Genomic DNA, 12,418 nt, shown 5'->3' with positions numbered 1-12,418 from the left:
TGACCAATACTTTGAAATGGACATGATGAAGCCAAATACTGTACTCCAAACCCTGGAGCTCCAGCAATTCTCTTCAAGTTACCATTTTTCACCAGCAGCTACTTCTGAACACTTTGCACCACTCCAGCCTGGAAGTGACCAAAGCATGTGGGATAGTGGCCAGAATCTGTTACAGTATTTAGCTCAACTTTCAATTTTCCTGGAGACATTTAAATGTGGAAACCCCCCAAATATGGCTAGATGTTGTAGTGTTTTCCCTCCCTTGATGTTTTCTCCAAACAGGGATGTGTGCATTTCTCAAATACTAGCTGGTTTGGATTAAGTCTTTTCACTCTGGGAAGCTGGGCAGGGGGGGACTGCTACAGGTGTTCTACTGTCAGTAACACAGAATAGGTTTGAAGTTAATGGCTGGTATTCAGTGAGTGTTGCAGTTACAGGTTTGTAACCTAGAGTAACAGACCCGTAACTGGTCTGTATTCAGTAATTATGTGGTCTCACTGGAAACCTATGTAAATATTAATCCAGTTCATGGAGAATATCACACAGGACGGGAGGCTCTCAATTTTGAAAGAGAAGATAGCAAGGTCAATTTGAAAATTCATGCAATTACGTGATTACGTATCACACCTTAAATTCGCTGTAATGGCCTCCCCGAATGCGACCCAGATTCTGTGCCAAGTAAGCCATCACATCGGTGGGTTCTTAATTGTGAATTGACCTCTTTGCGCATGCTCAGTGAGACTCCAGATGACTGGAGCATAGCATATTTAGGTGAGTGAGAGAGAGGAACCAAGGAACCCCACAATTTACAAAAGAGGTTGGGGGGCGGGAAGAATGGTTGAAAGAACATGCTCTATTCATGTTAAAATGAACATATATTCACTCTTGTCATGTTAAAACATGAATATAATAGTTATCCAATAGCTCCCGGTCCATCCCTCTTAATTGTTGGTTTTGTTTTTTTTTTTTATTTATATACCGCTATTCCAAAGATCATAGCGGTGAACAGCAAGTAAGCTAATTAGCAAGTAAGCTAATTTGCCCCCAACAATCTGGGTACTCATTTTAGCGACCTCGGAAGGATGCAAGCCTGAGTCGAGCTTGGGCCCTTTGCTGGTCTTGAACTCGCAACCTTGTGGTTTTGAGTGCATGGCTGCAGTACAGGCATTTAACCACTGTGCCACCAGGCAGCAGTCCCCCCCCCCTTCCCGGCAATGTTGAAGGACAAGCGGAAGCAAAATTGAAGCAGAATTGCAGTGTGGCTTCATGGGAACCCCCCCTTCTGGATTGGGGGGGGGGAACCAGGACCAAAGGAGATATGCACATCACACCAAACAACAGCGCACTGAGTGCGAAGTTGCCTAGGAATAGGGTATGTGACTTCGCTAGTTCACCGAATTTACTTAACTGTGGATTGACGCATGATTGCGTTTGGAGTGCGTTCAGACTGCCAGCAATCACTTGTAGTAACCTTTCGTGCAATAACATGAATACACATGATTGCGTTCAGGATGACACTGGATTATACGTCCAATTTCAGTCATGTGATAAACTCCCATGTTAAGAGTCAGCAGCTGGCTTGGATGAAGGAGATCTTTTCAGCTTCTGATTGGGGGTGCAAAGAGTACGATGTTTCAACCCCTTTCTTGCCAGCAAGTGAGCCTGCAACAATCAGAAGCAGGACACCTGTCACAAGTCCACAGGTGGCAGAGGGGTGGAAACATCCTCCTCCTTGTGCCCTGATTGAAAGTTGAGCAGACCTCCTTTGCCTGACCTGGTGGCTGGCTCTTAAGGTGGGCAGCAGGCAGAGCTGGGACAGACACATAAATTATGTCTCTGTAACTAAGTAGCTAATCTAGGATACTAGTGACCAGCTGTGTTTTCATTTAAAATATTTGGATGACAGTATCAGAGATTCTTCCGAAATACAAATATTGCGCTATACCTCTGCATATCATATTGTAGCCTCTGTAGCTGCTGAAAGCAAATGGCAGCTTTCCAAATTTTTAAGTTTAGAAACAATGACCCATGGGAATATAAGATTCAGCAAGGAAAAATAACACCAGATAATTGAGTAATTTGCTGAAACAAAGACGCAGCAAATAAGGATGAAACAGACTGGAAGAAATTAAATGCTGCAAAACATTTCACAGGTAGCTAGCTACATAATACTAATGAAAAATTACAAACTGCTGAACACTCAAAGTGGCACATTTAATATGCATTTCAAAAAGTTTTGTTCATTAAAAGGTGAAAGAGGATGCTTATCTGCTTAAATTCAATTTCCTATGAAACTCGGCTTTCATCAAAAAAAGTTGCTAGACCTCAAGGCTGATGTATTACTTCTTTTTCTGTCTTAGTGATTGTCTCATTAGAACCCAGTGGGGTGGATTGTTGTTGTTGTGTGCATTCAAGTTCTTTCCAACTTTTGGAAACCCTATCATGGGATTTTTTGGCAACATTTGTTCAGAGGGAGTTTCGCCGTTGTCTTCCTCTTAAGCTGAGAGCTTGCCCAAGATCACCCAGTGGGTTTTTGTGGTTGAGTGGGGATTTGAACCAATACTCGGTGCTCAAACCACTACACCATGCTGGCTCTCATTGAGGTGGATTGTGCTAAAATCAAATGATACTCCCTTACCCAGTGGCACTCACTAAGCTGGATCATGCAGCAGCACCCATTTCATACATGACCAGTGTTGCTTCCCTGGGCTGTTCACCCAGAAAGATGCCTTGGTTACCCTGAAGTCAGAATGCTGTGGGTGTGGGGAGCGTATGGGTATCTTCTCTGTCTCTATATAAGGCAGCTTGCTCTGTTCCCAGAAGAATTCTCCATGATGTGGCTCCAGGCAGGCGCTTTCCTGCTTGGGTCTTCAAGGTCCAAGGTCATTAGCCTGCACAGTAATTGAAGTATGTTAGCCAAGCACAAAGCAAAGAGGCCACTGTAGCAGAGAGGGAGAACATAGAATCATAACTTTGTTGAGGAGATAAATAGGGCTCTCTTGATCTTGTTCCTCGGCCTGGAAGAGTGAGTCTGGGGAAACCCAAAAGAGTCCAGCACAGGTGGGAAAACAAAATGCTGGAGTCTGTGAGGAATGGTTACTTTATGAGCTGTTTAGCTTAGATGAAAAAGGGAAGGCAAAGACAGCAACTAAGGGTTTAAAATTAGGTATTGTGTGGAGAAAGCCAATAGGGAGAAGTTGAAAGGTGGAAGATTCCAGATGGATCAGAAGGAAGAAATGTATTCATTCAACATTTAGTTAAATTGTGAAATGGGCTGCTATAAGATGTAATGGTAGCTGTCAACATATACTGTTTCAAAAGGGGTTTTGACAGATCCATGAAGGTTATCAGTGGCTGCCAGTACAGTTTGGACTGCTGGTGGTCATAATGCAGGTTGCTTTATAGACACAGCCCTACAGAAAGTGCAAAAGGGTAACTCATACTAACTAAATATGGATGCTTTCCAGAGGTCTATTTTAAAAAAGTCTTTTGTAAAGCTGATGAGTTTTAACTGGCAGTTCAAGACAAGCCTTTGTGAAACGGTTTGCATGAAAACAGAAATAGCTCTCAAGAATTTATTAATTAATTAATTTATTTATTTATTTATTGGCTGGGGGGATCTCCCCCAGATGCTGTGAAAATTGGAGCTAAACCTTCTTCCATTGTTGGAAGAAAGGTAGGATATAAATCTAGTAAATGAAATAAATGAAGAAGGAATACAGAAGGGGGGATGACAGGATTGTTTCTGCTAATCCAAAATCCCTGATGCTTTGACTTGGACTGCTGCCACACTGCAGAATTAATGTAGTTTGACACCACTTTAACTGCCATGGCTCCATCCTATGGAATCCTGTGATTTGTAGTTTGTCATGTCACCAGAGTTCTCTGAAAGGGAAGACTAAATATCCCACATAACCTCAGATCCCAGAATTCCATTGCATTGAGCTATGGTAGTTAAAGCTGTGTCAAACTGCCTTAATTCTGCAGTACAGATGCAGCCTTGTTGAGCTCTGGCTCTGCACCACCATTGGCTACTTGCTGGAGCATACAAGTAAGAAGGGGGCAGTTGCACATGTCCTTTTTGTGGCCTCCCCATTTGCATCCCTTTTGTCACTGGGGGAGACATGATGCTGGACTAGACAGGTCCAACAGGGTTTGTGTTCTGTTAAGGGAGAGCCTGAGCCAGCGATGCAGCTTCTGTGGAGCTCAAAAAGGTGGATGAGGATGCAGAGTTGGCTCCATACCAGAAAACCCCTGCCCCACTGAGCTGGTTTAGGGCACGAAATGGAACCTCTGGAGCAGTGGGGCCTGAGCCAGGAGGATAATCTGTCCAGCTGGGTTAAGGGATGGCAGGCAGGCAGGCTGCAGCAGCAGTGGAAGAGACCTCAGCATGATTTAGGGCAGAGGTTTTTGCTCAGGCTATTGGAATGACATGCATCCCCTGTGACTGTGGGAAGATTTTGTTTGGGGGCCTTTGCTGGACAGGTGCAATGGGCCCCTAAACAACTGGCAGACATGTTTATAAAATACCTGCCCCAACACAGGAGGGATGGGTAGTTGACCAAGAGGAGGCTCTCCCCCCATGATTTCCTGTCAGCTTTGAGGCCAGGAGTCCAGCACAGTCCAATTCCAGTAGCAGAGAATGAGTTGGCTATCTCAGCTACACTGTGTAGATCTCTCTCCCTCTCTCTCCCTCTCTCTCTCAACATTTAAGCTACCCAAGGCTCCCACAGGGAGGATTGTGAGGCAGGAAAGGTTGCCAGTGGGGATAACTGGGCAAGGGACCTAGGCCAATATGATCCAGGACTGCCAGAACTATGCAGGCTCCAAGAGCTTCTGGGCACTGCTGCCAGGGCAAGGTTCATCTTGCAACAGACACATATGTCTGACTGCCCCCATCTAAATATGGAGCAAGCTCAGCCCAGCAGCCCTGGGTGCAGCTTCTGGCACTATCTGCTCCCTTCCACCCTTGATGAATGAGTTTCCCAGCTCCCAGGCTGCAGTAGCAATTAGGGGCAGCTCTGAGGAAACATTATTTCTTTTCCCAGGGCTAAAAATAAATATGAGGAGAGAGGGAGGGAGATTGTCCTGGGAAGAGCCATCACAACCAGGTGCTGGTTGTTTCTCTTCACTTGAGTTGGGGAAGGTTATCCCTTAAAAAGAAGGTGAGCTGGACACAAGCTAACCATTCCTTCTGCCTCATGGCAGTGTGGATCATCAGAGCCAAAAGACTGAAGCTCTGTCTGCATAGGCCAAATAAAACATCCAACCCACATGGCAACAAATCTGGATCATGCAGGGCCTGATCTTCAATTCTGGTGCAAATTGTCTGGACAACGTTTAGCCAGTTCAGTACAGAAGCCACCATATAACCTCCTTTAAATGTTTTTTTTTTTTTCTCTTCAAAACTTACTGTTTGCTCCGGACCTTCCTGGAAGATCCAGAGCTCTCTGTTGCGACATTGATGCCAGGTGGCTCTTTACAACGCATCCAGCTGTGCCACCCGGTTGCTGGTTTATAGAAAGTTTCCAGAAAAGAAACTGACTGTTGCAGCCAATGAACACAAATATGGTACCAGTCCCTGGCACTTTAGAAGAAAAAGCTGCTGGACCCCCACATCAGATAGCCTGAGAAACAGTGGGGGCACAGGCTTAGGAAGGGTTTCTGATGCACACTCACATCTGCAGCTCTAATCAAAGTGTCTTCCCTGTTTTGGTGAAACTGAGGAGAGGTTTCTCAAAAACCATTGCAGCAGAAGAGAACATGGAGGTTGAATGCAATGGCAGGGAAGACACACAGAGCATATGAAGAATGCTTCTTCCAAACCTGAGTGAAATAGCATGGCTTGTATCAGCTCACGCTTAAAAAGCTTTGCATTACTGTTGCAATAGACCTGGTGACAGATAAAAGAACTGTGGGGAGAAACACATGATGTGCAATGCTTTGAGAAGAATATGAGCTGGATTTTCCAGAATATTTAACTTAACGTGCATGCATGTTCTCCAAGTTGCAACACAGTGGCCCTAGTAAATACTCGTATTATTTAATTCAGTTTTAAATAATTTGTATCCTGCTTTGAATGATAGTTATCAAAGTGACTCAGAAGGAATAATAATACACTAACTATAAAACACATTCTATTAAACATAACCACAGCTTAATTAAGACCAGTGTGAAGTGGATGGGCTGTTAAAGAACAGAACTAAGTATGCATTCCAGAATGGCAAAGATTTTTGCTTGCCTCTAGAAAGAATTCCACAGCTGTGGCACAACAGGTTGTGCTAGCAGAACTTGGAACAGGGTGCCTCTAAACTTAGTGCTCAGTCCAAAGATTTGTAATCAGAACTGAGCTCACTCCAGGTTTCTCCACTTCACAAACCCCCAGTTTAGAAAAATACTGAGGAGAGGCTAGTCTTTCACTTGTTGCTGTAGTCAGGCAATTGGTGGACAGAAACCCTTGCAGACCTACTGCAAATCACCCATTATCTATTTATCCAGTCAATTCCAGGGTGCCCACTCTGATTCTCCAGGGCACAACAGGTAAACGCTGGCATTTCAGGCCAAGTGCTTTTCTTTTCATAGGGCAGCTAGAAGAGCACCCACATAATCCCAGCAGAGTTCCGGCAATATCCGGTGCCAAAGGCTTGGCCTGTTGCTCCTTGAGGCGGGCAGCAAGAATAGCTTGTTTGTCAGGAATACTGCGATCCCATTCAGGAGCCCTTTAACCAGATTAGAGGGGGATTGGAGGAATTAGCTCTTGTGTGTATCTGAGTTTATCCTGGATGGGTTGCAAAAATGCAGGGGTGCCATTGCCCAACTACCCACAGGAACACAGAGTTGCTCTTGGGCCAGGGAACCAATGTCTGAACACACTGGGGTGTGGGTGGGGACAGGAATGATGCCAGCTAGAGAATGGGGATTGTGGGGTTACGAGACAACCAAGTCCCTGGGCTCATCCAGAGCCAGGAGATCCCCAGAGGGTGCTAATGATTAACATCCCTGTTGGGCTTTGCTGGGCTGTGCCAGAAGCTGTAAGCAGGGAGGACAAAATGCTGGCTGGGCTGGCACATTCTAGTTTATCCCTCCACCTAAGAAAGTGTTTTTCTAGATGAGGGCTGGGGAAGGGAGGGATATAAACTGATTCTGAGTTGGGAGTTCCTGTTGGCTTGGTGGGTGCAGGGCAGGCTAGTGTGAAGGAATGCACAGGCTAGTGTCCATTATGACACTGGGCGTTAAGGCATGTGTCTCCTCAGCATGCCTCTATCTCCCTCTCTTCCAACCCTTCCCTACGAGTGCCCCAAAGGAACAAAATCCTCCCACACACACCACTGCTTCTCTTGCTGCTGCTATCTTGGCATGTGGCATATGCACCCTCAGCATTATTCCACAGGATTTTTACGCCTAGACATGCTGGGCAGAGGGGCTCCTAATTTGCTCCCAATTAAAAGGCATGTCTTTATTGTCTCAGGGAATTTATTTTATTTTATTTTATTTTTTGCTAAGAAAAAAGATGGAAGAAACAAAGAGAAAATGCGGGAGGGATGCATACTGAAATCTACAAGCATCCATGAGCCATGCAATGCGATTGCATAGTAAAAGTCTCCTTTGGAAACACCCATTATTTCCAACACTTTTTGCTTCCTACATCAGCTGATCTATATGCATTTATATATTCTAATGCACAGACAAAGCACCTAGCTGCCTCTCCATCCAGTGAATTGCTGTTTCTTAGATGACATGGGAGGTCTCCCAATAAGAAGAAAGAAGCTCCTCCTTCCTTAACTGTCATGTTTCGGCCTGTGAGGGGGAGAATAGGCTGGCCCAGCTCCATTAGGGCTAGCCTGAAGAAAGAGGCTCCTCCCTCCATAACTGTCATCTTTTGGCCCAAGAGGGAGAGAATAGGCTGGCCCAGCTCCATCAGGGCCAGCCTGAAGAAAGAGGCTCCTCCTTCCATAACTGTCATCCTTCGGCCTGGGAGGGAGGGAATAGGCTGGCCCAGCTCCATCAGGGCTAGCCTGAAGAAAGAGGCTCCTCCCTCCATAACTGTCATCTTTTGGCCTAAGAGGGAGAGAATAGGCTGGCCCAGCTCCATCAGGGCTAGCCTGAAGAAAGAGGCTCCTCCTTCCATAACTGTCATCCTTCGGCCTGGGAGGGAGGGAATAGGCTGGCTCAGCTCCATCAGGGCTAGCCTGAAGAAGAAGAGCCCTCCCTTCAGTCCATCTGCCTTGGTCCAGGCTTCCGAGGGAGAGAAGAACGCTGGACCTGAACCCCTCCCCCCTACCATTCCGTTCTCCTTTTGTGTCATGTCTTTTTAGATTGTAAGCCTAAGGGCAGGGAACTGTCTATTATCCCCTCTGTTGTAAGCCACCCGGATTCCCAGTGATTGGGTGGCATATAAATAAATCCTATTATTATTATTATTATTATTATTATTATTATTAAATATCATGGACCAAAGCTTGGGGTAGTTACATTTTTGAAGACAACTCCTTGAATCCTCCACCAGCAATGTAGTGGTTAAAGGATGAATGCATGGACCATGGCCATGCTAGCAGGGAGTCTGGGAGTTGTAGTTCAAAAAGTAATGTCTTTGTGTTCGTTATGGGCAGCGGTGTCCCTAAAACAGCATTGTGTGACATGTGTTCCAGAAGTTTTTTGACTGTAAGTTTCACATTCCCTAGCCAGCCTAGGTGATGGTGAAGGATGATGGAAGTTGCAGTGCAGTAATGCCTTCTTTCTACCCTAAAAGGATGAAAGGGACTAGCCTAGTCCCCAAGGCATTCATACTTGTTGGACGGCTCAGCCAAGCTTAGCAAAAGCAGCATTAGAGTCATTTCTTTGCGCATTGTTGCATTTTGTTGCACACAGTTCATTCCCAGCACATGCCACAAATTTAGGCTGGCCAGTAAGTGGCATGTGAATGACTCTTCAGGGCTCAGGCAATACTGGTGTTCTGAGGAAAAGCACGTGAAAAAACGCAGTCCCTGTGCTGCATCGTAGTGGCTCATGTCTCACTGGGCACTCAGCATGGAACTAAATCCAGCCCTGAAATAGCTTTCCCCAAAAGAGGCTCCAGTTACAGTGACTGGCATCCTAGCCTGGGTGTTCTCAGCTCCCTCTAGCTCCCCTAAGTGTCAGAGAGTCCCCAGGCAACAACCAGAAGCAGGGGTAAAACAGGTTCCAAGCACCTGACCTGGGTGGACCTGCAGCAGCCATGTTTGCTCATTGGGTAGCTGTCATTCCCAAATTTCCTGGCACTGAGTCTGGTATCTGAACGCACCCACTCCCAGCCTGCGTCATCAACCTTGGAGACACGGGACTAGAGCCTAATATCTGCAGGAGAGCAGTGAGGAGTCTGCAAACATATGTGGCATCCCTACTCTTTCCTCCTTGCTTACAATTTGCAGGGCTCCTGCCAAACCAGCCCCAGGACCTTCTGTAGCTGGTCAGCCGTTCCGGGAGCTTCCCAATGCAGTTTTGTAGCCCTCCAGAGGGATGTCCCAGTCACGCCTCCTTAGTATCCTGCTGGCGCTGGTGCTGTGCCTCCAGGTAAGGCCCTTGGATCCTCAGTTCAGGTTTAATACCCACACATTTATCAGGCCACTAAAGTGTCCACTCTGTCCTTTTTTCACTCAGGGAACCTCAGCCCAGATTATGGACTACCTCTTTGAGAGCTGGAAGGCTTATAGTGAAGAGTGTCACCACAACATGAGCCTCCTGCCGCCACCCACTGGTGAGACAAGACTCACACCCACCTCGGAGGTTATGGATCAGCAGATGTAGCCCTAAAGGGGGAATGGGAGGGCCGGCCCTACCGTTAAGGAGACTGAAGCAGCCACCTTAAGCACCTGAGAAGACAGCAAATGGTTCAGTATTTAATTGTGATGATGTTTCTGCTGCCACATTGGGGAAAGAACCATGTGAGAGATTATTATGCCTCAGGTGTTTCAACTGGGGGTGGAAGGGGAGACCATTTGTTGTTCCACCTCAGAAACAAAATGTCTGCCAGGGAGATATTTTGTTAGCTTTGTCACCCAATTGACTTTCTTTCTCATTCCTTTAATCAAGCTCAGCCTTCTTGCTAAGCAATGGGCAGCTATGTGCTGGGGCCATATGCACTTCTGCATACCTCCGGCAGTAGTGGATGTGAGACAAGAATTGTGGAGGCTGCAAAGGTGCGCTAAGGCAACCTGCAGCACTGGGTGCATCAGAAAAAAAGCTACAGAGATCAGGATATTTATGAAAATGAACAGCGGTGACTTATTTTCAATAAGTAAAACTGAAAATAGCTTCAGGACAGTAGATCCTAAGGGATGAGTTGAGCAGGCTTAATGGAAGGTCTGTGAACCAGTTACTTGGCAGTTGTGCATTCACACATACATGTATGTGATCCACAAATGTGTCCTAAGTACCAGTTCTGCTGGGAGGTTCCCTTGATTTGAAAGCTACCATTGTTTGGCAAGCACCTTAGTTATGGAAAGGATTTTAAAATGGTGAAGAATAGGAATCATTGTTATTTATATCCTGCCTTTTCCCCAGTCCAGGACTCAGGGGAGTTTGCAAAAGCTAAAACAGATACAGATAAAAGTTCATTTCCTTCAGACATTAAAAATGTTTAAGTAGAATTAAAAACTGTTAAAAGCACATCCATTAAAGTAGTAAAGAATAAATACATGCAAAGGAGTACATACTGAAAGAGACTTTCCACCATGCCATCAGCCCTCACAGGCCTGCTGAATCAAAAAAAGTCTCACCTGCCTATGGAAAGATAGTAAGGAGGGTATAAGTCTAACCCTTCTAACAAATGCACACTTCTGTTTTCTCCACCACCACTACCACATATGCACACCCTAAGCTCCCTCTCCTCTTCAACAGAACTGGTTTGCAACCGAACCTTTGACAAATACTCGTGTTGGCCTGATGCACAACCCAACACCACTGTCAATGTTTCCTGCCCTTGGTTCCTGCCCTGGTATGACCAAGGTACTTGTCCATGAGGGTGGGAGTGGGAGTGGGAGTGGGACCCTGCCCTTAGTAGAGGAAATAGGCCAGACGTGTCTCCACCATGGGGCTTCAGGAGTAAAAATGGAACATTGGCAAGGATAGGGAGGGAGAGCGGGATCAACCTGATATTCTGCAGAGGACTAAAGTTGGGAAAGTGTGGAGAAGAGGCACAGGTTCAGAAAATTGGAAGTGTGGGTAGTGCAGAGATGAAACAAGAAATTGTCAAGGGTCAGCACAATTATGGAGTTACTTCATGTGGTTGGATGCTGATCATCCTTGTTTTCTTCTACAGTGAAGCATGGCTATGTATTTAAGAAGTGTGGCCCAGATGGACAATGGGTGACTACTCCTGAAGGGAAGTCATTGCGTGATGCCCATCAGTGTGTGATGGACAACAAAACCATCTCAGACCAGGTGAGCATGAAGGCCAGCTTGAGCTCTGAGGGTGGCCTGTGAGAACATACCCTGCTCCTGCCTCCATTTCTATATGCAAAAGACCCCTTGAGCAGATGAGAGGACCAGGAGTAACCCAGTCTCTTTTTCTTTATCTCTTTCCAGGAGAGGTTTGCTAGGATCTATGGTAGCTTCAAGGTGATGTACACGGTTGGCTACTCAGTATCTCTCTGCACCCTCCTCCTTGCCTTGGCTGTGCTGCTAGGCTTCAGGTGCCTTGGGAATTGGACATTGGGATGAGGAGGAGAGGGGGATTGTTGTTGAGGAAAGTGACCATGATGGTTGTGGGGAGGAAGGACATGGAACCTTTTAGCCAGATTCAATGATGTTGATCTAAAAAAGAGGGAGTGCAGTTATTGGTTTGTTTGAAAAAAATTGAGACTCCATCGCATTGCGAGCACTGGTTGGAGGAGTTACATCTTCAAGCCGGACAATAACCATAGAGCTGTTACTCTTCAAATTGGAGAGGTTGGAGTTCCTTATTTTTGTTAACATTAGGTGCAGCTGATGGGCTATATGAAAGAGGAAGAGAAAGAAATTACATGCAATGTAGTGTGTTTGCTTGCTTTTAAAAACCCACCAATGGGAGGTGGTTTCTGTGGTGGTGATGGGGAGATCCAGAATCTGTGACGGAGTTAGCAGGTGTACACTTCAGTGTCATGCCTGCAAATTAATTTTGCTCTCTTGTCAATCTTTTTAGATTATCATATGGGGGGAAAAGCTGGGAGTAAAAGCCATACTCCTGGCAAAGTAGACGATCATGCTGAAGATTTTCAAACACATCGCGGTTATCCAGGACTGAACCCATGAAGAACCATCAATACTCCAGCAGCAAACCATTCATGGCTTGTTGCTGGAGCATTGCTGATTCTTCATGGTTTAAATCCTGGATAAGCACAACGTCATTGGAAAATCTTCAGCGTGCTCATGCTACTTTGCCAGGAATATGTCTCCCACCTGC

General features: G+C 45.9%; 1 protein-coding gene across 2 annotated transcripts in view; it reads left to right on the top strand.

Moving 5' to 3' along the window:
• Positions 1 to 12,418, top strand: part of GCGR (glucagon receptor) — a 49,144-nt gene that overhangs the window by 23,656 nt on the left and 13,070 nt on the right. The window contains exons 2-6 of one of the 2 annotated variants that reach the window (XM_042452555.1): positions 9,408 to 9,549; positions 9,637 to 9,733; positions 10,876 to 10,983; positions 11,297 to 11,418; positions 11,563 to 11,669. In XM_042452555.1, the coding sequence (XP_042308489.1) occupies positions 9,496 to 9,549; positions 9,637 to 9,733; positions 10,876 to 10,983; positions 11,297 to 11,418; positions 11,563 to 11,669 (488 nt within the window). In that variant the 5' untranslated portion in view covers positions 9,408 to 9,495. The remainder of the gene's footprint in view (positions 1 to 9,407; positions 9,550 to 9,636; positions 9,734 to 10,875; positions 10,984 to 11,296; positions 11,419 to 11,562; positions 11,670 to 12,418) is intronic. The other variant, XM_042452556.1, reaches the window with a different exon arrangement.

Source organism: Sceloporus undulatus, chromosome 2 (genome assembly GCF_019175285.1).
Source record: "Sceloporus undulatus isolate JIND9_A2432 ecotype Alabama chromosome 2, SceUnd_v1.1, whole genome shotgun sequence".
NCBI lineage: Eukaryota > Metazoa > Chordata > Lepidosauria > Squamata > Phrynosomatidae > Sceloporus > Sceloporus undulatus.
Note: the sequence above shows the minus strand (reverse complement) of the source record. Positions and strands in the feature narration are given on the sequence as shown.